General features: G+C 37.7%; 2 protein-coding genes across 2 annotated transcripts in view; one reads left to right on the forward strand and one right to left on the reverse strand.

The window, feature by feature from the left end:
- UBAC2 (UBA domain containing 2) overlaps nucleotides 1-21,432 on the reverse strand; it is a 93,611-nt gene that overhangs the window by 32,865 nt on the left and 39,314 nt on the right. The window contains exons 5-6 of the mRNA XM_030476410.1: nucleotides 1,913-2,036; nucleotides 4-51 (exon numbers count right to left, since the gene is read on the reverse strand). Of these exons, the coding sequence (XP_030332270.1) occupies nucleotides 4-51; nucleotides 1,913-2,036 (172 nt within the window). The remainder of the gene's footprint in view (nucleotides 1-3; nucleotides 52-1,912; nucleotides 2,037-21,432) is intronic.
- LOC115603921 (G-protein coupled receptor 183-like) lies at nucleotides 11,201-19,678 on the forward strand. The gene is made up of 2 exons (XM_030476409.1): nucleotides 11,201-11,307; nucleotides 17,456-19,678. Exons 1-2 carry the CDS (start codon nucleotides 11,267-11,269, stop codon nucleotides 18,558-18,560), a joined length of 1,146 nt encoding a protein of 381 aa, XP_030332269.1. The 5' UTR covers nucleotides 11,201-11,266; the 3' UTR covers nucleotides 18,561-19,678.

Below are 21,432 nucleotides of genomic sequence, written 5' to 3' on the forward strand. Positions count from 1 at the left end.
TACCAATCCACTTAAGGCTAAAATCCAGATATAGGAACCAGACGTTAAGAGCTAGAAGACAAGAGCAGTGATTTAAAATTTTGATTTTACAAAGAACTACTATGTTGCAATATTATACAGGCTATGTACTTATCATGAGAATGCAAGAAGTCAAAGACATTTATCTTGGTGAAAATTCAGTTTAACATTAAAAAAGGACGTATTCCAGAAGTAGCAGAAGTGGAAAAAAACACAGGGATCCAACAATTGTTCTCCTTCTACAGAACAATACATTTTATGTTCATATAGCATACTAAGTATAACAGGATGTCAGTTATAGGCTGCACAGAAAAACAAGTCTGAAAGATAGACTGAAGCAAAGGAAATGACTCAGCAGCAACAGGAGAAGAGTTCCAAGCAGGGCAGACAGTGCAAGTGAAGCTCTCAGATGTGCTGTTATGGTGAAACTAAGCATGAGCATCAAAATTAAAGAAATAAAGTTCTCACCCAGTGGCATATTTGTCAACATGAAATCACAGAAATAAGCTGGAGTGAATCCTGATAAGCCAACAGGGCAGCCCATTGTTTCTAGTAAAGTATGTGATTAATCACCTGGAGAAGGTTACTACCAACTGGAAAAATGGGCTGAAAATTACACTTATACTGGTTACTAAAATACTTCTGCATGATGCCAATTGAATCATGAGAACAGCTTCCCTCTAGACTTCTGACTACGGAAAGAATGACTTGAGATTAGGGCACAGTTTACAAATGAGGAGAAGGCAAATGATTTTTCCTCCAGTCTCTGTGTGATGGCAGCAACTGTTGTGTATGCAGCAGGTAAACGTGACTTGTGTTGGAGGTGATGTGCGTATGAAAGCAAATGGCAAAGGAAATGATGGAGAAGAGCTCAGACGGTATCATGGCTTTCCCAAAGACTGAAATAATAGTGGTATTGATGTGTTTGGAAGAGAGGAAACAAGATTTCTTAAAGACCAAGAAAATAAGGTGCTGGCACAGAAACGGAAGGAATCCAAACGCTGAAAAGCAAGAGGGATGAATGAAATGTACATATGGAGCATGACTCAATATTCTGAAACTGACCATTCATTCTAAAATACTCTCTACCAGACTTCACGTAACTATGGTGCTTTCTGTTGCTACTGCTACAGCTATTTCTAAGTCCCTGGAATCTATAAAAATGAGTATACTTTCTCATAAGTTCGCACATCTCCTGTTTGATAATTCAGGTTGTGACATGAGTGTCCATTCATTTCTAGGCTGCTGGGGTTTTTTTCATTGGGTTTTTTTTGAACAACTATTGCCCTTCTGTACCAAGTACCTATATTTTTCCACCCATATTTAACATAATACTACATGATATTGCTATGCTCTATGTTACACTATTATAAATTACCTGTCACATGGTAATGATTGATATACAAATAATATCAATTTATATAAAAGTGGAATTCAGCCAAAGCCTTTATTATTTACTGACAGTTTTACTGTATTCTATAGCTTTGTTTGTTTCCTCAGAGAAGAGGAAAATAAACAACATTATGAATATAAGCAAGAACATAAGCAAATTAGAAAGGTGAAAGATACATAAGCTTTAGCATGAGGTTCTGTTTTCATCTATTTTCATCTAGTTAATTTTTTTGCCCCCCCCAAAAAATAATTGTAGAACTGTCTATAATATTTTCGTACACAAGACAATCAAGAAAGAAGGCAATGGAAGAACTGTCCACCACTTCAGTATGTTGAAATGCAACACATGTTCTTCAATATTTCAGTTGATGAGACAGTCATTAGCTAAACATATGTGGAATCATACATGTGGAAGCATCAAAATTCAGAGAGGAACACACAAAAATACTAACTACTACATTGGTAATCCATTAAAATAACAATAAGCAAGTACACACCATACCTGTAAACCCAGTATGTAGACCAGTGTCTTGTTTGTGATGGAAAAGTAGCCTAACGCTTGTGTTACCTGCACTCTTGGAATGGAGGAATAAAATGGTACAAACAGTGCAAATACGGGACCCAAGCTGCAAAAAGAAAGATACAGATGGTTAATAAGAATGATACCAGCAAAAGTAGTGTAAAGCAATCAAAAGTAATTAATCCTAAGTGCTTAACAATCAAAATGTAACACCACCTTGCAAAAAAAAAGGTCTTCCTTGGGAACCAATGATTAGATAACCTGCAGCATTCAGAACAATAGATTTATTAGCAAATAAGAAGAACAGGTGACAAAAATTATCTTATTTCCAAATGTTTACAACTGGAGGCAGCAGAGAAGGCAACAAATTTAGTCTAGTAGCAAACTGTTTCTATAAATTACAGCACACAAAAAGAACATCAGTGGTCTCCTGCATCAGACAAAACCTCTTGGATTCAAATGTACAAATGGTAAGGATTATACCTTGGCCAAAAGGTTACAGAAATCACTCCAACTATGATGTTAAGCTCCTATTATTTACCCAGGCTTAAGGTGTTAGAGGATTCCCAATAGACTGCAGTCTGTAAGATGGGAATATCAACAGTTTGATTTAACTTCCCTTTGCCTATGGCCCTACAAATAACTTCTTCAAGGTCCTCACTTTAATCACAGCACAAGATGCATATCAAGTTTCTAAACCATCACTGGAAGCAGTTTCAGCGAATTTATGACTCAAGCACCTTTTAAAATGACCAGATAGGTAGGTTGAAGTTGTGAACATAAACTAGTGCATTTCATCTATGTACTCAGATACAAAGCCTGCGTTCCTCCGGACCAAACACCCAGAAAATTAACCCATGTACTAAAGATGACAAGAAAGGCCACAGCAGAACCAATAGCAAAGGCATGGACATGAGAGATTCTAGAAAAAAATATACTTCCTAGGATGGAGAAGGTAAAGGAAAAAAGGTCACTTTGGGTAGACACAACCTGCTCCACTGGTGGAGCTGTGGTGGTGGTGACCTCCAGGCAGCAAGCTGCAGGCAGGGGCGGCTACCAGCAAAGTGCATGTCTCCCTCAGCTGAATCCTTGCTTGTGGTTCTGTGCTGTCTTGCGTCCAACAGGCGTGGGATGCTGCACAGGGTAATTTTTTACTGCTCACTAGCTTATCAAAACTTTGAAGAGTTGCAGTTTCCACAGGCCTTTACATCAAAGGGATGTTATACTCAGTAGGAATTCTGCAAACTGCACAAACCAGACCCTAAATAGTTTGATGTGTTCACTCAAAAATACATTTCCCTTCTGGAGGAACTACTGATAGGAGTAATACTATGTGAAACGATGGTCTGAATATTAAGACTTACATTTCCTGAAAAACTGCCAAATGCAACACCCACAGCTATGAAAAAAAACCCCCTTTCAAGTATTATTTTTACTCACTTAATAAGCTATGGCTTAAGAGCATTTTGTTATCATTTTGTTACATATTTGAAGTTCAGCTTGCTGAAAAGCTTCCTGTCTGAGAACTTAATACAGTTTAATTATAGAAACATTTTTAGTACCATTTGTTCAACAACAGTCAGATGCACTTGAATGTATAGAGAATGCTAACTCAGGAACTACTGAAAAATACTCACTTTTGCACATAATCCTTTCTACATAAACAATATAATGTTTGTATGTCAAACATTATATATCTGTATAAATACACAAACATCTTTAAAATTTACTCAAATTATTTAAGTTGTGGGAGTCAATAGGCACAGCTATAAGAGTGCAACAGACAAAAATAATTAATCAGAAGTGCTTCCAATGTAGACAATATTCGCTGAAGTAAATCAGGTTTTATAACTGAAGAGAGAAAAAAAACAAAGAAAAAAGATATTTTCCCTTCTTAGAAAACTAATTTAAAATTATTTCTTTCTACGCTTACCAAACAACCTGAAGGACTACCAAAATTGTGGCATGCTTTTCAGGTTTTATTCCTCCTGTGATAAATAGTGACTCAGACACAAAGATTTCACATGCAAGACTGCACTCAATCATAAGATGGGAAAGTACAAAAAGGAATTTCCCATAATTGCAAGTGCATTTTAAAAACAGATCAGAGAATGTTGAAAGGTTCCTTAAATGTTAATATTCACCATTAACGTCAACAGAGACCACAGAAAGCACCACCCCAGTCAAGGGAGTGATCTGTGCAATTCAAAATCCAGTGCCTGACACCACTCAGTACCTGACAAGCTAAAGGAGCTAGAGGAAGCCTAGTGATGGACCTTTTCCCCTAAACCAGTAAGTTTCTAGGCACCTCAGATGTATGCCTCCAAAGACAACACTTTTTGGTTTTTAGGCAAGTTTCACGTCTAGTATAAATAGGTACTACCCAAATATCCATTCAGGTATCTTTTTTAAAAATGCCAGAACTAGCGCCCGTCAAAGTATTTTGTGAAACTCATTGGTGCAGGTGACTTCACTGTGTGAAAATTTATTCCAATTAATTTTAAACTTTTGCCCTCAACTTTCATTATATAATTCTGTACTTCCACTTCGAAAATTTCAATTCATCTTTTCTGTTGGCTTCAGAATTTTCTATACATTTCTCATGCCTTGTTTTCAAACATCTATATGGAGATGTGGATCCGTCTATTTATCTATGTAACAGTACTAGAATATGAGTGACATAGTAAGGGACAACAAAAGGATGGCTAATGAAAATGTGGACCCACTGCCCGGTGGAAAAAGGGACCTACTGACAAAAGACATGAAAAAACCCAAGGTACTCAATGCTTTTTCTACCTCAGTTTTCACTGGTTAGTTTTGCCCTCAGGCCTCCTGGGTCCCTGAGCTTCCCATGGGACTGCTATAAAGGAAGACAGCTAGGAAGCTCTTGAGCCTATCTGGCCATAGAGGAGTCAATAGGACCAGATGGGATGTACCTCAGGGCGCTGTTGCTACTGAAACATCGTGGTGGTCAGGCCAGGTTCCTGATGACTGGAAAAATGCAAATGACACACCCATCTTCAAGGAAAGCAAGAAGGGGATTCAGGTAGTTACAAGTCTCACCTCTGTCCCTGGGAAAGTTATAGAACAAACCTCCTGGAAGTCACTGCCAGCCACAGGATGGACAAGGTGATCGGTAATATCCTGTATGGATTTCTCCAGGGTGACTCTGGCACTGTGGGCAAGGAATGGGAAGGCAGCAAATGTTGTAACTGTTGGACTTTAGGATGGCCTTTGACTCAGTCTCCTCTTGTGTCCTTGAATAAAAACTGGGGACATACGGACTGGATAAGCAGATCTGAGGGAAAGTGGCCATACTGCCAGACTCAAAGTAGTCTGACCAACAGTACAAAGTCCAAGCAGCAGCCAGCTACTAGTAGCTTCCCTCAGGGATCTACACTCCAGCCAACACTATTTGTGTCTTTATTAACGACCTGGATGATGGCACAGAGTGCACTTCCAGCAAGTTGATGAATGGTATCAAATTGGAGGGAGCAGGACCACATTCAGATATTCCTTGATGGACTGGAGAAATGGGCTGACAGACACCTTACAGTTCAACAAGAGCAACTGTGGAGTCTTCCACCTGGGTTGGAATAACCCTGTGCAATAGTACAGACTGGCTAGAAAACAAATTTGCAGACAAGGAGCTGAAGAATCCTTTGAATGTTAATCAGCAGTTCACCCTTGCAGGAAAGCTCAATTTTAAACACGGCTGCATTACCAAAGGCATAGTCACCATGCCCAAAGAAGTGATTGCTCAGTATTTCTGAGCCTGAACCTGAATCACTGTCTACTTTTGGGCTCCTTGCTTCAAGAAAGACATTCAAGAGTGAGTCCAGCTGGGGGTAATGATGGTCCAGTACTGTACTAGGTTGCCTGGAGCTAGAATCTCCATCCTCAGAGACACACAGCGCCAGGTAACTTGTTCTTGTTGGACATGCTTTGAACCCAATCTTGAACTAGATGACCGCCAGAGGTCCTGTCAAACCTAAGCCACCCTATTAGTCTGTGAATAATCAAAGCCTTCTTCCTGAAGCTCATAATCACTGGTGGGATTTCTTTTCCTGTATTTCACTAGACAGGTACAAATATCCGTCCATATACTGCAAATAAAAGGACTGGTTCTTAACTCTTTTAGTTATGTTAATTAATCGTTTGGTAACATATAGTCAGATTCAACGTCTACAAGTGCAAAACACTCTTTTTGAAGGACTACTTCAATCTCTCTTTCCCTTAATTTCTTTCTTCTCCTCTTTTAATTTTTCCTTTCATTCCTTTTAATCGCCTTTCCTCTACTTTCCTCTACTTTCTCTCCTTTTCCAGAGACCTTCCTCCTGGCCCTTTGTTGATTATACTATGAGAATATCAAGAACATCCTTTCAAGTGCCATGATTAACTTCTACTAGAAAATTGAGATGCCTATGCAAAGAAGGGTAATAAACACAAATACATGCTGACTTTAAACTGAGTTTATGCCCACTTCATGTTTAGGAAGTTCATTTCAGTCACGTGGGTTAGAAAATAAGATTTTAAAACAAAACATAAAACTCTAAACCCTGAAAGATTAAATTCTAGAGTTTGAATACTCTCTATGGACACCATTTTCAAACCAAAGGTGTACTGTAATAGCAGGCTCTACAACAGTGTTATTCTCATTTCGAAGAGCATGTTGAATTTCAACATTTGCAGTGAAAAAGAAACACAGCAGACCAGATAGGAACATTCTACATAGTGTGAAGTGATGAGAGTGGTTTTGACAGGAAAGAAAAAAAACAACCTGAAGAAACAACAACCTTGGAAAAAATACACCAGAGATGTAGAAACTACTGGCAGAGAAGAAAGAATCAGGGCAAGTACTTCTTGTTAGAGAAACACACTACTTAAAATTTAGAAGGGTGAATATTAAATGCAGATTAAAATAAAGCATTTTAACATTAGTAAATATATGCCAAATACAGAAAAAATTGTTCTGAAATGGATGAACCAGCGGGTAGAAAGCTAAGTGTTACTTCTGCAAAAATACTTGCTGCTGTCATTCAAAGTTCTGCAGGACTAAACTTGCAGAAATAGCCTGTTATTTTATTCAGAATGACTCACTACACTTACTAACTGGAGTGCTGTATTTTTTCTTCATTTAAGTTCTTCATAAAAACATTAACCTGACAAATTGACAACCACATGGTTTTCTGGCGACCAAAAATATCAGTTATAAAAGCAGCTGCACATAATACACAGCACGTAAACAGTGTTTGTAATTTAAGTTACTGAATTACTACAGTGCTCTGCATTCCTACAGGCTAATTGGACACTGCTGTATTACACTTAAGGTGCCAGCCTTTATTCTGAAAATGGTAAACATTCTCAATAACATTCCTTAAAATCAGTTAAATCCCTGGAATATGACCACCCTTGATAGTTGGGATTCTCTGGCGGATGGAGCCCAGGACTCAAAGGAACCATCTATTGCACCCAAGCCTTTTGCTACACATGAGCAGGACACCCTGGTGCCTGCAAAAGGATTAGGGTATGTTACCCATATTCATGGATCTAACTGCCAATATTTCACAGGAATGCAGGAAGAAAGTGGAAAAAAACAAGACAGAACTTAAAGTTGTGTATCTTGAGGGGAAATGAAAAGGTTCCTCCTGTCCATGGATATCTCAGCAGAATTACTGCAACTTTGGGTTCATTAAAACATGAGACCAACCAACCACTTTAAAATCACCAAATGAAGACAGAAGTCAGACACCTACCTCTCCTAAAAAAAAGCCTTAGTTTTTAATACTAAGACTATCCAACAATTTATTCTGTAAATTGCTCAGCTCCACTGTAAACCAGTTTCAAGTTCCTGTCCCTTCCCACTGAGCTAATCCAGACCTTTCCTCTTCTGCTGGCTACAATCTTTCTTCCAATTTCAGTTTTAATTTATTCATCATTAATAAGATGCTAACATATGTAATCATTATTCTTTAGCTTTTTCTAAAATATTAATTAATCCTATCTCCCCTCAAACTTTGCTGTGCAAAGCTGGCTTATGGCACCTGACCATTTTTATTCTAACCAGCCTGCTGCAATATATGACATAAAATTTCTTCACTCAGGCATTCACAATATACTGCCTTCAGGCAAACAAGTACTGCAGACCATCAGAGAATTATTCAGCTTATAGCACTATGAAGATTACTTTTTTTCTTTTTAATTTTAGGCCCCTGTCCTTTATTTAATATTTGATCAGCATGCTGCCATTCATGTGAAGGCTGAAGTATGGAGATATAGATGAAACCAATGGTATAGGAATGGCTGGCCAAATCCTGGTCTACAAATGAGTACAGTATCACAGGGACAACTATTTATCCTTACCTGGTAAGTTATTAACATCAAGTACGTGTTACAGAGTTAGTTACCCATGCTTACCCACTGACAGTTGCTGCTCTGTATCAGATGCCTGCAGCAAGTGATTGATGGTGACAGCTTACCAGGTAGCTTTGCTTTCATGACTGATCATATTAACCAAACCAGAGAGGAGCTTTCACCTTTCTAAGAGGCAGGGGCTTCCAGTGAATCCCATACTTGGCTAAATCTGGTACAGAAACTGGAGCTAGGCAGAAGACATATGAAGGCACGAGGAAACATTGCAGGGATTTAGATGGCGGAGTATTTTGTTGAGAAGGTACAGTTCAACAGCTATATTGAAATTTTTAGTGTCCTAAATTAATCTGTGATTGGGTGCTTAATTTCTTCTTCTTCATCTAGATTAATGTAATACATTTTATTTGGCCTCTGCGGAGTTACCATAACTCGCTGGTGAGTCATCATTTACTGTTCCTCTAACTCAAGCCACTTGAGAAATCATGCTTGTCCACAAAAAAGACAGGATTCAGCTACAGGTTAGTTCTCGGCACCTGACCTATCTTCCAGAAAACCAAAGCAGTTTGTTTTGGAAGGAAAGGCAGTTTTGCAGTTCAGAAAGAGGCTGGCTGGATTCGTTTGCTGCTTGATCCATAAACACCCTGTGTAATTCAGAAGCCATTTCTTACAGTGGGTAGTAGGTCTCTAGACAGGAAGTGCTCAGCTAGAGTAGCAACTAAGTAAGCAGACAGAAAATCAATCATCGCAGGCACCATAACATACTGGTCAAAATACTAACTGCACTACTTTGATGTCACCATCTCTGAAAGTAACAAATTAGTGTATTAATTTACATGTTACTCTCCTTGCCTGCCAAAAGCAAGATAGTAAGCTTTTGTACACAAACGGTAAAACCAAACATATACCACTCTTGTTTATACACACCATTTCTTGATTTAAATGTTCAAATCAGTCAAACAGATATTGGAGAAACAGCAGCTGTGCAAGAACAGAAAACAAATAGCTAGAAGGATAAATAGTGAGTAAAAGAATGCAACTTATATTATTTAGCTTGAGCAATTAACATCACAACATGCTAGGCTGAGGGTATGCTCTAGCAATGTATCTTCATCAAAGGCAGGCAATATTTTATCAGATCAGAGCAGGAAACACACACTGGCATTATTTTATAATGGTAAGACTATTATGAAATAAACACTTCCTTTAATATGAAGCTGTGGTACTAATGTCAGCCACCCTTGACCAAGACTACTACGTGCCTGCGTATCTCAAAATTTCCTATTTCTACTATGTTTTTTGCTGCTGGACAGGGAACTACATTGCAGTACTGCTCCATGTGTGTATGAAGCAAGTTCCCTCTGCATTTCTCTTTAATCTATCTTTAATTCTCATTACTTCATTTAAGGGATTCTACTCTCTGATGAAGCTGAATAATTCTAAACTAATTCAAAAACAAGAAAGGAAAAAGTCCAGAGTAAGACCATTAAGTTCACTCAAAGACTTTCTGAATCTGCTGTTAGAAAATAAATGCCACAAAAACTGAGGAGCTGAAATCCCTAGATTGAGCCCTTCAGCTCCCTGGCATCTAAGGGGACTCAAGCCATGTCTGTCCTGGGAGTTCAGCACCAGAAAAAACCGTGTATATTGCCAACCAAATGCTCCAAGTAGGCACAAAAGTAGCTCACAAAGCTATACTTCATTCTGTATAGCAAAATCATTTTCCATAAGACAAGATACATCTAGTAAAGTTTAGCTTTGTCATTAGATCTGCATTTAGGCTTTTTGATGAGATGGACACATTAGTCAAGATTGTATCTCTACACACCTCCAACACTACAATATCAGCAAACACTTGTGCAGTGAACACAACCCTGTTTCCGAAGAGGCATTCCACCATCTGCAGAGGTTGGACCTGCCAAAAATAACACCATCGTGCCTACTTGCTGGTTCTTTAAAATCAGGCCACTAACTGAGGCCACTTCAAAGTCCTTTGCAGTCATGAACAATCAGTATGAGTTTTTGGGGAAAATCCCAGGTAACTCTCAACCACAGCCTCTAACAGCAAGTGACAGGATTTTCCCCTCTATCTCTGATCTCCAAAACCCTCTTAACAGACACATAATTTAACTCTTAGATCAATGTTCTTTACTCAGAAGCAAGGTTATTCCAGGTAACAACAGGCTACCTCACAGTTTGATATCCCATTCCTTCCTTATTCCCTAGCCACCCATTTTTATCAAGATCATTTTAGGGGAATCAGATTTGTGTTTCAAAAGCTTTTTATCTCTAATGTATTTACATGTGTAGTATTATTATCCTTGTTCAAAATGCAATAAACATCTTACAAAGGCGCACAGCCTCATTAATCTCTGAAGCCAACAGAGTTCTTCAACTGCCTCATACATATTCAAAGGGCATTTCTGTAAAGCCTCATCATTATGATACTAAAACAGTGCTGGGAATGTACATGGGCTGTACGAGACATCTGTTTTTACACAGCATCTCAGTATGCCTCAGTTCTGAGGTTTCCTTGTGCTGTGTCAGATCTAATCAGTAAGAAGCAATTTTTTAAAGCATGTACTGATCATACAGCTCTTTGCCACAAACTAAATTTAAGTTATTTTAAAATGCAAACAGCATATAAACAAAGTTTTCACTTGGGGCTTTTAGTCCATAAACCTCCGGGTAAAGTCCCTTATATGAAAGTCAGTAACGCGTAACTTCAGGGAGAAGGCGGGAGGGTTGTTTCTAATTACTCTCTTTGAACAGACTAATTGTAAAAGGATTAAAAATAGGTGCTTTCACATCCCATAAAACAGTAGGCAGCAAATCAACACCAGCATACAAACAAGGGGGTTTTTTTAAGCACTTGAAAAAACCTACCCCTCCCACAAAAGAGATTCACGTAATCACTCTTGAAAACAATGTGCAAGGGCAAACTTTCGCAGTCAAGCCATCCTGTTAATGCCCTCAGCTGCTCACAGGATCCGAGAAGCTACAGATATGTAAGTACAGAAAAGAATTACTTTTTTTAATTATTTTTTTTTACTGAAGTATTTTAATGTGGTAGGAAGGATAAATGACCTTTGAATGGGAGAGACAAAGCTCATGGAAGAAAATCTGTAATATTTTATGTTCACATATTAATATGCTGCCAGTTAATTTTAATTTAAAGAATCCGCTGACCCACAGCAACAAGCAACAACATGTTATTTCAAGTCCTTTCTTATAATACAATCACAGGGAAACATCTGATACTGCACTGGATTTTAGCAATAGAAATCTAAATTACACTAATGCAGAAATAACTACTGTACAAGTACTAAGGGAACTACTGCAGTTCTTAAATCATTCACTGAACCTCGCAGAATACTTTAATAGTAGGAGAGAGACTTAAATCCATACTCTGGTTGTCAATGTTTAGTTTCCTCTTTGTCTATGAAACAGCTTTTATTTTCAGCTCAAGAACTCCTCAGTCACTCTTCTCATGTTTAAACATTGCAACAAAGTATTTTAAGAATTCAGTGTTTCATTAGCCAATTCCTTTTACCTTCTGACATGCATTGCTTTCAAAGTTTTTTAGAAGGAATTCTTTTTCTGAATCATAATCACCAAATATCTTTCTCCTTATTACTGATCCTCATGCCACAAACCTAAAGAAATATTACAAGTGATATATTTATACACCTTCCCAATTAAAAAGGATCAATTTTTCCTATTATACTGCCAAAACAAGATAGATGGTTCAACAGACAATAACTCAGCTATCATTTGTCTTCAAAAACAGAGATGGCATGCATGCCTTTGAGTACAGAATACATTTTGAGCATGGAATAACATTTTCATGGCTCCTGCTGAAGATACAAGGGAGCTGAATACCTAGCAAAGAGCTCAAATCTCATTCCCTTCTGATTGAAAGACTGAGGATTATGTATACAACTGATGAATAATGAATTTAAGATAGAGTTCTGAAGTTATTAACCCCAAAATTAAAGACTGTACCTGTACAGGTTCCATATCACCCAGAAAAAAAAAAATCACATAAGAGGTGTGCATGTTTTCCAGTACTAAAATACAAATTGTTATTTGACCCCTTTTTTCTTCTGCTTGCAGAAATACAATTGGCAGTGGCTCAGGTTTTTATTTTGTTTATTTGCTGTATTTTAGGCTTTCTCCTTTTAACATTTAGTATACTTAGGCAAGTAAACTGAAGGGAGATCAATCTTCTCAGCAGCAGCGCAGCTCTTCACATTAACATGCATCTTTGGCAGAGATGATTTACATTAGATAGCACGCTTTTCGTAAGATGGATCACATTTGGAAAGAGAGATCCAACAGACAGCAGTGAGACATACATTTCAAATTACTTCCACTTTAATTAGTTATGCAGCATTTCAATTCAACTTCATTTCCATTTAATTTATTGTAGCTTTTATTATTCCTGAGTGCCAACTATAATCACCTTAGAACTTTGCAAAATCTATAGCAATACACAAAAGCAGGACCATAGAGATGCCACAGTGTTTGTATCTGCATATTCTGTTAAGCACTTAAAGAATATTATAAATCTTCATAGCCATCACTAAGACAATTTCATTCATGAAATGCATACTTCGGATTCTGTGACATGTGGCTTAACAAATTTACCTTTAGTATTCCAATAAATTTCAGGCTATACCAATAATCATAGAATCACAGAATGGTTTGGGTTGGAAAGGACCATAAAGATAATCTAGTTCCAAACCCCCTGCCACAGGCAGGGGCACCTTCCACTAGACCAGGTTGCTCAAAGCCCTGTCCAACCTGGCCTTGAACATTTGAAAGAAAGAGTAAAAGCACCTGCCTGGAAACTCTCTCACCAAAATGAGCTGTGGGTTATGACCCAAGGATTCGGTCTTAAGGTCACCAGGCCTACTCATAGTCATTTAGGACACAAAATTCAACAGCTTTTGAAAAAAAAAGGTAAATTAACATAATGCACTATGAGTGTTAAAGTATTAGGAAGAAACAGGAAGCTTTAGGACATGCCTGTCTCTTGCCTCAGCTTTTATTACACCACGTGTAGTTGCCAAGCTGCCAATACACACACCTAGATACAGGTACTTTAGGTGTATCTTCTTTCCATACTAACAAAGCATTCTACTATGCAACTTAACATGCACACTTTTAAACATATATAACTTAGTTGAATCAAGTCTTTTTCACAAACAGAAAACACTCTACAATGAAGATGACTTGTATGGTAAATTAGAAATTCAAACAGTAAATATGACTGGTCAACAGAAAACAATAAGGTTTAGAGATTAAGGAAAAAATTAAACCTATATAACCACAGCACTGCGTATTTCCCATCTTCTGCGAAATGGCTTTAAACTCTGCAAGACTTACACAGGTTACACCTATAGAGGACTCTAAATCCTCAGGTCAGGCATTGCAGGGAAAGGGAAGCCCCTTTCCCGACCATTCCTTTTTATATTCTATGCGTAAATAAACAGCATTATTCCCCAATACTGTTTGTTAAAGAAATATTGTCACAGCATTGTGGTGAGACATTTTAAAAGTTCACCTTGAATTGCCAAACCCATGAGATTGTATAAAGGGGAAAGGCTCAACAAAACCAGCGATTGCAGATTAATTTTAAAGAAATTTAAATCAGACACCCGCATTTTTTAACAGAGAGGTTGATTGACCAAAAACTACCATACAAATGGCTAATTTACTTTCTCTTCAGTTCTCCAACTCAAGACCAAACAGCATTTTAGAAAATGTGCTTTAAATGAAAAGTTATTAGAATCCATACAGAAATAAATAACAACATAACCTGGATCATACAGGAAGTCACATTAAATGAGTAAGTGGCCTATGCCCCTATCATGTATTTGCAGATTCAGGAAACATGAAAACCTGAACAACCTTCTTTACAATACTGATATAAAGACAGGAATTTTAAATACTTCATGCCTTAAAATTTTGCATGTGCCTCTACGCCAAAAACTCTGGCAATGTTTTCTGAATAATTAAATTGGTAAGGTAAATTAATTTCAAGTATATATTTCAAAACACTATCATTAATAAACTCAGAAGGCCACTAGGAAGGGTTATTTAATCCACAACCTAGAAAAGCAAACATTTTGGTACAGATTCTGGAGGGTAGCTTCAGTGGCGCATCTGGATTCAGGACAGTAAATGTCCAAGTTTTCATAAGGTATTCAGGCACACAGCTTTAATTAAATCCAACTCCAGCTAGTCTGAGATTTGGAACAACATGGAGGTAACATTCTCCATTTTTGTTCCAAGAATGCAAAACCCACAGAAAGGAGGCAAAATGGGCCTGCTGTTGCTTTTTCAGATACATTCTGTGGAGGATGTCATATGCTGTCTATATAATAAGCTGATAACTAGGGATTGTTGCTAAGAAATAAACAGCAACCTGACTCAAGGAATAGGATTAAAGAAAAATAACAACCTTGATATACTTAATAGTCTAGACACCTTTCAGGAAGAAAGCAATTTTTTTTTAACACAGTCCTGTTCAAGATTGGCAAGAAAAGATGAAATACCTGCTGAGCTGAATGGAGTTCATCCAACAACAATAACAGCTCAGCTATACAAAGAAGTTACCATAGCTCCAGTGATGTGCATTAAGTTGTGAGTTGGTAGCAACTTTATAATCTGTTTGGGCCCCAAACCAGATACAGTATTTCAGGTTTTTTTAAATTAAATATATTTAGGTAATGTAACACCTAGACACCATGGTGACTGCTCAAAATGCTGAAACATAGCTACATATAGAGAAAATATTAATAAAGTATTATAAAATGTGCTCCCTACATTAACAGTCAAAATATTTGGGGGATAACAGAGGATCAAAAGAAGACTTTCCCCACCCAGAGCTGACTCCCACAGCAGGCAGAAGAGCCTGCTGACATCCGCTGTGAAGGAGCACATCTTAGGTGACATGCATGCTGCCCTGGAAGGCCTATGAGCTATGGTCCTCCAGCTTGCTTCTTATCTATGGCCAATTTGTCCTGCCATGGAACTGCTCCCCATGTATATTCACGCTATCACTGTGGATAGACACAAACTCTCTCATCTAAGACTCCTTCTCAATACAGCCACGGTTTTATGCAAGGGTGAATACCCTATTTTGAGCAACAACAAGTTCTAGGTTAATTTATTACATTAAAGATCTGACTTCACAACACAAAAGTAGGTAACATCCATTCTACAAAATTCTACTCTTAATGTAAAAAAAAAATAAAATATATATTTCACTGAAATTCTGGAATTTTCCCTAAACCAGAGTTAAACGAGTTTGTACAATAACAGATATCCTCAGGGTAATAACTATTGTATTAATCAATCATCAAACACACTAACAACAAGAAACTGAGAATGATGCAGAATTAACTATTATTGAATTACAGATATTCTTAAACCTGCACTAGGTCTGGACTTGCTATTTACCAGTTTATTTCCGTTACTCAAACCACAAAACTCCCACTTCAGATTTGACTTCCAACCCTGAATGCAGTTTTACCACCTCATGACGCATGGTACAGCCTTTATGGGCTTCTAAGAATCAGAACACCGTACAACTATCTATCAGTCAGAAATCACCCATCTTTCCTACTGCTTGTGCACCACAGCAAACGCAGACTTAATAAACTCTCTGGATGCTAATTTCTTCCTTAAACATATGTAATATAACTAATTTATGTATTTTAATTCACATCATCCACTATCTGCAGTTTTACTATTTAAAGAGGACCTTATTCAGCCCTGCTAACCTAGCCAGAAGTCTGATCAGACTGGCTTATAATACAGCATGCGTTGGAGGTACGTTGTGAACAACCTGAAATAAGTAGGACAACCTCCTCAAAACGCGAAAGAAGATACTAACCTTATAATGCTTTCACAAGTTAATAAAAGCCTAATGAGTACTTTCTAAACTGTGTGGGTTAAAACCCTTAAAATGGAGAGGTATTTTCCAGAAAGACTTTTTTAACGTACAACAGGCAATATTGTTACAGTTATTTGTAAATACTGTGTGTTGAAAGGCAGATCCTCAGAAATAACCTAGGCATTTCAATTAAAGCTACTGGACAGACTTAAAACTCGGGTTATAACAGCTTTTATCTCCAGATGGTATTCTACATTAAAACAGAAGCAGTCTCATTTTGACTGCTGTTTTAATACGTAAATGGTGCCTACAAAAGGCACCATTTTGCAGAACAGCTGCTTGAGGAGTAACATTAGATGCCCCATTTTTCTCACATTTGTACTTGAAATATGCAAATGTCAGGTAACAACACACCTAAAATATTTTGCATGGGAAGCACTATCAACAGGATGGGGTCCTTCCTGTTTCTGAAATTCTGCTGGATCATTTTTAAGTAAGTCCCCTAAATCACAGACCGTCTGCTGCTCTTCCATACTACTTCTGACTGTGTAGCTTAAACAATTTCTAAAACCTACTAAATTGATAACGTGTCAAATATTTCAGTAGGTTGACTCTTCTGCAGCACCACTAAAGAGTGACTAAGATACTAGTCTTAAGAATTTATGTATGCAACAATATTTGAATTGGATTCCAAAAGCCAATTCGTAAAACTAGTATTAAACAAGCTGAATTATTATAATGCCAACATAACAATGCTGAAAAAATTTAGTTTCTCTAAACAAGTTAAACCATGACAATGTGAATTGTTAGAAACAAAAATTCCCTAAAAATGAACTGAAACATATTTAGAAGATTTTGTCTGCTCATCTGACTCTTGGGAACTTCATATGACCCTTTATCATGTGGTTTCTTCAGACACCTATTTCCCCTCAGATTGCTTTTAGCAGTCTCCCATCTTCCTGACCATCTATAAACTTCACTTTCCAAATACATTTCATCCCTGTTTATTATTTTGCCTCCTGTCTGATTTTTTTTCAGGAGAGGAGGAACTGGGATCAAAACAGAAGCACCATCTTTTTCTTTGCTTCTTTATGGAAGGAGGCTTGAAAAGTATTTCATGATAATGAAGTTTTATTTCAGTTTTTATCAATCTTGCTTTTTGCAATAGCGGTTGGCCATTGTTATGCAGAATAAATTTATCTACATTTATTACAAAATGTTCCCTTTTGTCTTTTTTTTTTTCATGTTAGGTCTACTGAGCTTCCTGGAACAACAGTGGTTGCAGAAATGGACACTTTCACAGTTTCTCAGACAAACAATTCCACTTGTGACTTATACGAGCACAAAGATACTGCACGGATACTACTGTCTGTCTTCTACAGCTCCATCTTAATTCTTGGAGTGCTTGGAAATGCCATTGCCCTCACTGTCATTTTTAAAAACAGAAAGAAGATCAACTCCACTACCCTCTATTCAACAAACCTTGTCTTCTCTGATCTGCTGTTCTGTATTGCCTTGCCCACAAGGATAGCCTACTATGCCCTGGGATTTCACTGGCCATTTGGAGAAGCATTATGTCGAATAACTGCTCTCTTATTCTATATCAACACCTATGCAGGTGTAAACTTTATGACATGTTTGAGCATTGACAGGTTTTTTGCTGTTGTCCATCCCTTCCGATACAAGATCAGAAGGATTAAATATGCCAAGGGTATTTGTGTCTTTATCTGGTTTCTTGTATTTAGTCAAACTTTCCCATTACTGATACAACCCATGTCACAGGAAGAAAAAGAACGGACTACATGTATGGAATATCCAAACTTTGAAAAAATAGCACATCTACCTTTTATACTTCTTGCTGCCTGTTTAATAGGGTACCTTATTCCCCTGGGGATTATACTATTTTGTTACTCTCAGATCAGCTGCAAACTTTTTCAAACGGCCAAGGAAAATCCACTGACTGAAAAATCAGGGATAAACAAAAAAGCCATCAATACAATCATATTTGTAATTATAGTGTTCATCATCTGCTTTACCCCTTACCATGTTGCAATCATACAACACATGATTAAGAAGCTTCAGAAAGAACCCTTGTGCACTGAAAATAAATTTTTCCAGAAGTCACTCCATTATACCGTGTTTCTGATGAATTTTAACTGCTGCCTAGATCCTTTCATCTATTTCTTTGCATGCAAAGGATACAAGAGAACTGTACTGAAAATACTGAGACGGCAAGCAAGTGCATCAATTTCAAGCGCTGTCAGGTCACACCATGAAGAAAGCTCACGTGACATGGGAGAAACGCAAATGATGGTACTTGCAAAATCTTCCAATGGAAAGCTACCTGAAAAATAGTCTGTACGACACTGCAGTGGAGCAAGCTTAAAAACCCAGGGTAAAACCCACTGCAAAAACTGTTAGCGCTCCCTGTACAGCAGCTTAAATAAGATTCTGTTTCTCAGGATGTCAGGAAATCAAGGAGTGATGTTGGACTGAAAAAGAATTGTCACAGGACAGCAAGGAAACTCAGCATTATAATTTCCTAGCTGTATCATTTTGACTGATCTCATTATTTTTTCCAGGAAATATGCACGGCTGTGAATGTTCAACTTCCATACTGCACATAGGTATTCCTGGATGTTACTAATTCAAGCAAAGACTCAATTCAGAGTTTGGGTGTCTGAGAAAGGATTAAACACAAATAGCTTACAATTCAGACTGACTACAACCAGATCACCTGAAAATTGCAAGAGCTCTACCTGAACTCCACTTACAGCAGTGATTTTGTTATCCAAGTCACACAAGCAAAGGAAACCAAACTTTGAGATAAAATGGACAATTTCTGTGTATGTTTGACTATCACAAATGCTTAGTTCGGAGGTGACACTGATTTTCTAGTATTTGGAGCACTTACTGGACGTAAGTGCTGGATTGTCTTACTGGACGATCCACATAGATAACATTGTCAGATGTAATACATTAAAAATTAATGAACTGTTTGGTTCTCCCCAACACTGAATATCTCCCATATGTTAAATCACTCATCTCTGCAAGGTGTATTATCTCTTTACTCCTTTTCTTAAATGAGAACATTTCTTCTAGTGTGTATTATAAAAAGTCTCTACACTGGTTGTATATAAATTATTTATAAACACAAAAAATAAGTTGAAGCAAGAGACTGTACTATGAAAACTGCGCTGTTTCAGTTAAAAAAGCAGTGATACAGGGTTCTTCAGAACTTCTGCTCAAGTCAGACATGGGCACAAGACAAACGCTTTAGAAACAGAAATAAATGTTCAGTTGAAGCCGACAAAAAGTAAATGAATAGGTTAGTTCTGATGATGTGAGATGGCCACCTCTCAATAAATGAGAAAAGCAGGGACTGGCTGGGAAAGAACAAGCTTCCTCATCACACCTTCATACAGCATATCTGGGATCCCTTTGGGCACACTGAAATTGGTCCAGGAAAGACACCAAATGACTTAAACACATCCTGCTGGAATAGGCTCAATACCAGTTGAGTATCCAGGATGCAAGCCCTGGGTTCCTGCTGTCGTGCCCTTCCGTCATGTCTCCGTTTCCTTCCCTACTTTATTCCTGGCCCCCCTGTCTTTTCTTTTGATTTCTATCTTTATTTAATACGCCTTTACCTGCCAACACAACTTGGTGATTGCATCATGAGGTTGTGATGGAAGAGGAAAATTAAAGAGCGCCTGATAATTACTGGTAAAAGCTCTGCCAGATGCCAGAATAAATGTTATTTATTGCAGTTGTATCTCTCTGGCATTGAGGCTGTATTGGAAGTCAAACAAACATAGTTACATTTGTCATCTTTGTGATTCCTTCCTTCCTCACGTGTTGACCTTCGCCTACCTGCAAACATGGAAGGGTCATATCTGAACAGCAGTAAGGAAACGTTCAATTAACAATTACTTTCTTACGAGAAAGAAAATGCAAAAGACCCTATATCTCACACCACTTTGTCAAAATTGAGTTTCTAGTTACAAAAGACACTATGCAGCTACAGGAAAACATTTTTTAACAGAAGTTCTACTTAATTCTGTATGCTATATTAGTTCTGTTCTTGTCAGCTTTTTTAATAAACTATTTTTAAATACTATTTAAGAATTTGTTCCTATTGGACTAAGCAAATGATAACCTGATAAAGCCATAGATAGATCATTCCTGAATACCTAGAAGCTGTAAAAATAAAAATATATGTATTATTAACATCACACCAGTAAATGTTCATTTTATTTTACTAATGTCTGGGTTTTTTTTAAATTCTGGTATGTGTTTCCTCTAACTGTGACTATAAGACCTTAAAGGCAAGAAGACTTTTTTACATATGTGTTACAGCACCACGTAATGCAGATATTTGTTCTCTTCTAAGTGGAAACAAAGTGAAGATCTGTATTGAAAATCTTTCTCTCTCCCCATTTTCTCACATTAGCAATTCTGTTATTTTCAAATTTAGACATTCTTTCTAAATCACTTCAACATTCTCAAACATCTATCTTTATGTCAAAACACTGCTCTGCTCTAATAAGCCTCAGAATGTTGGTTCAGTTGGGTTTGAGAAAGGCTATTTCTTCCCCTCCTTATTTTAGCATTTCTCAAATGCCAAAGAAACCAACAAAATAAAACCTTTAAAAGCTATGTTAAGCTCAGCTTCCTGACAAGTGTCCTAAAGCCACAGACAGACAGTGACAATTTATAGCTGTGGCAGCTGATGCCACTGCTTCTCCTTGCTACTTGTCAGCATGGGCTGACAGCTCATGCACACTCGTATCAATGAGGAGACTCTTTTCTGTGTGCTTATCTGAAACTGCCCAAAGTAGCAGTGGTGGTTTCAGCTGGCCTGGGACACTGCACTGAAGTTGTTTAGACAGCATCTCTCCTGTTTCTTCTGCCAGCTGTGCTGTGGGGTTGGTGGCCATCAGCAGAGAGATGGTAACAAGCTGCTGTGCTGGAGCAAGGAAGAGCAGTAATATTGAAAACTAACAGCTGTTCTCAAACGTCTGGTTTACTTCCAGACACCCTTAGTCATTTATCCTGCTGGCACTCATTCCCCCAGCACCGTTTGTTGGAATATTTTTATAATGGCAGTTACCTGTAGTGGCATACATAAGGCCCCTCTCCTCCTGCATGCTGCACAGACATGAATAAAGGGGGGCAGTAAACACATACCTGGTATCTCTCTTCCTCTCCACCACTGAATATACGT

The sequence above is a fragment of the Strigops habroptila genome, chromosome 2, assembly GCF_004027225.2.
Source record: "Strigops habroptila isolate Jane chromosome 2, bStrHab1.2.pri, whole genome shotgun sequence".
Lineage (NCBI taxonomy): Eukaryota > Metazoa > Chordata > Aves > Psittaciformes > Psittacidae > Strigops > Strigops habroptila.

Bases quoted from the DNA above. Each gene is read 5' to 3' on its own strand.
- LOC115603921 (XM_030476409.1), top strand. From the start codon at position 11,267: ATGCCCTCAGCTGCTCACAGGATCCGAGAAGCTACAGATAT. The intron at 11,308-17,455 runs GTAAGTACAGAA...TTTTCATGTTAG, and splicing joins ATCCGAGAAGCTACAGATAT to GTCTACTGAGCTTCCTGGAA.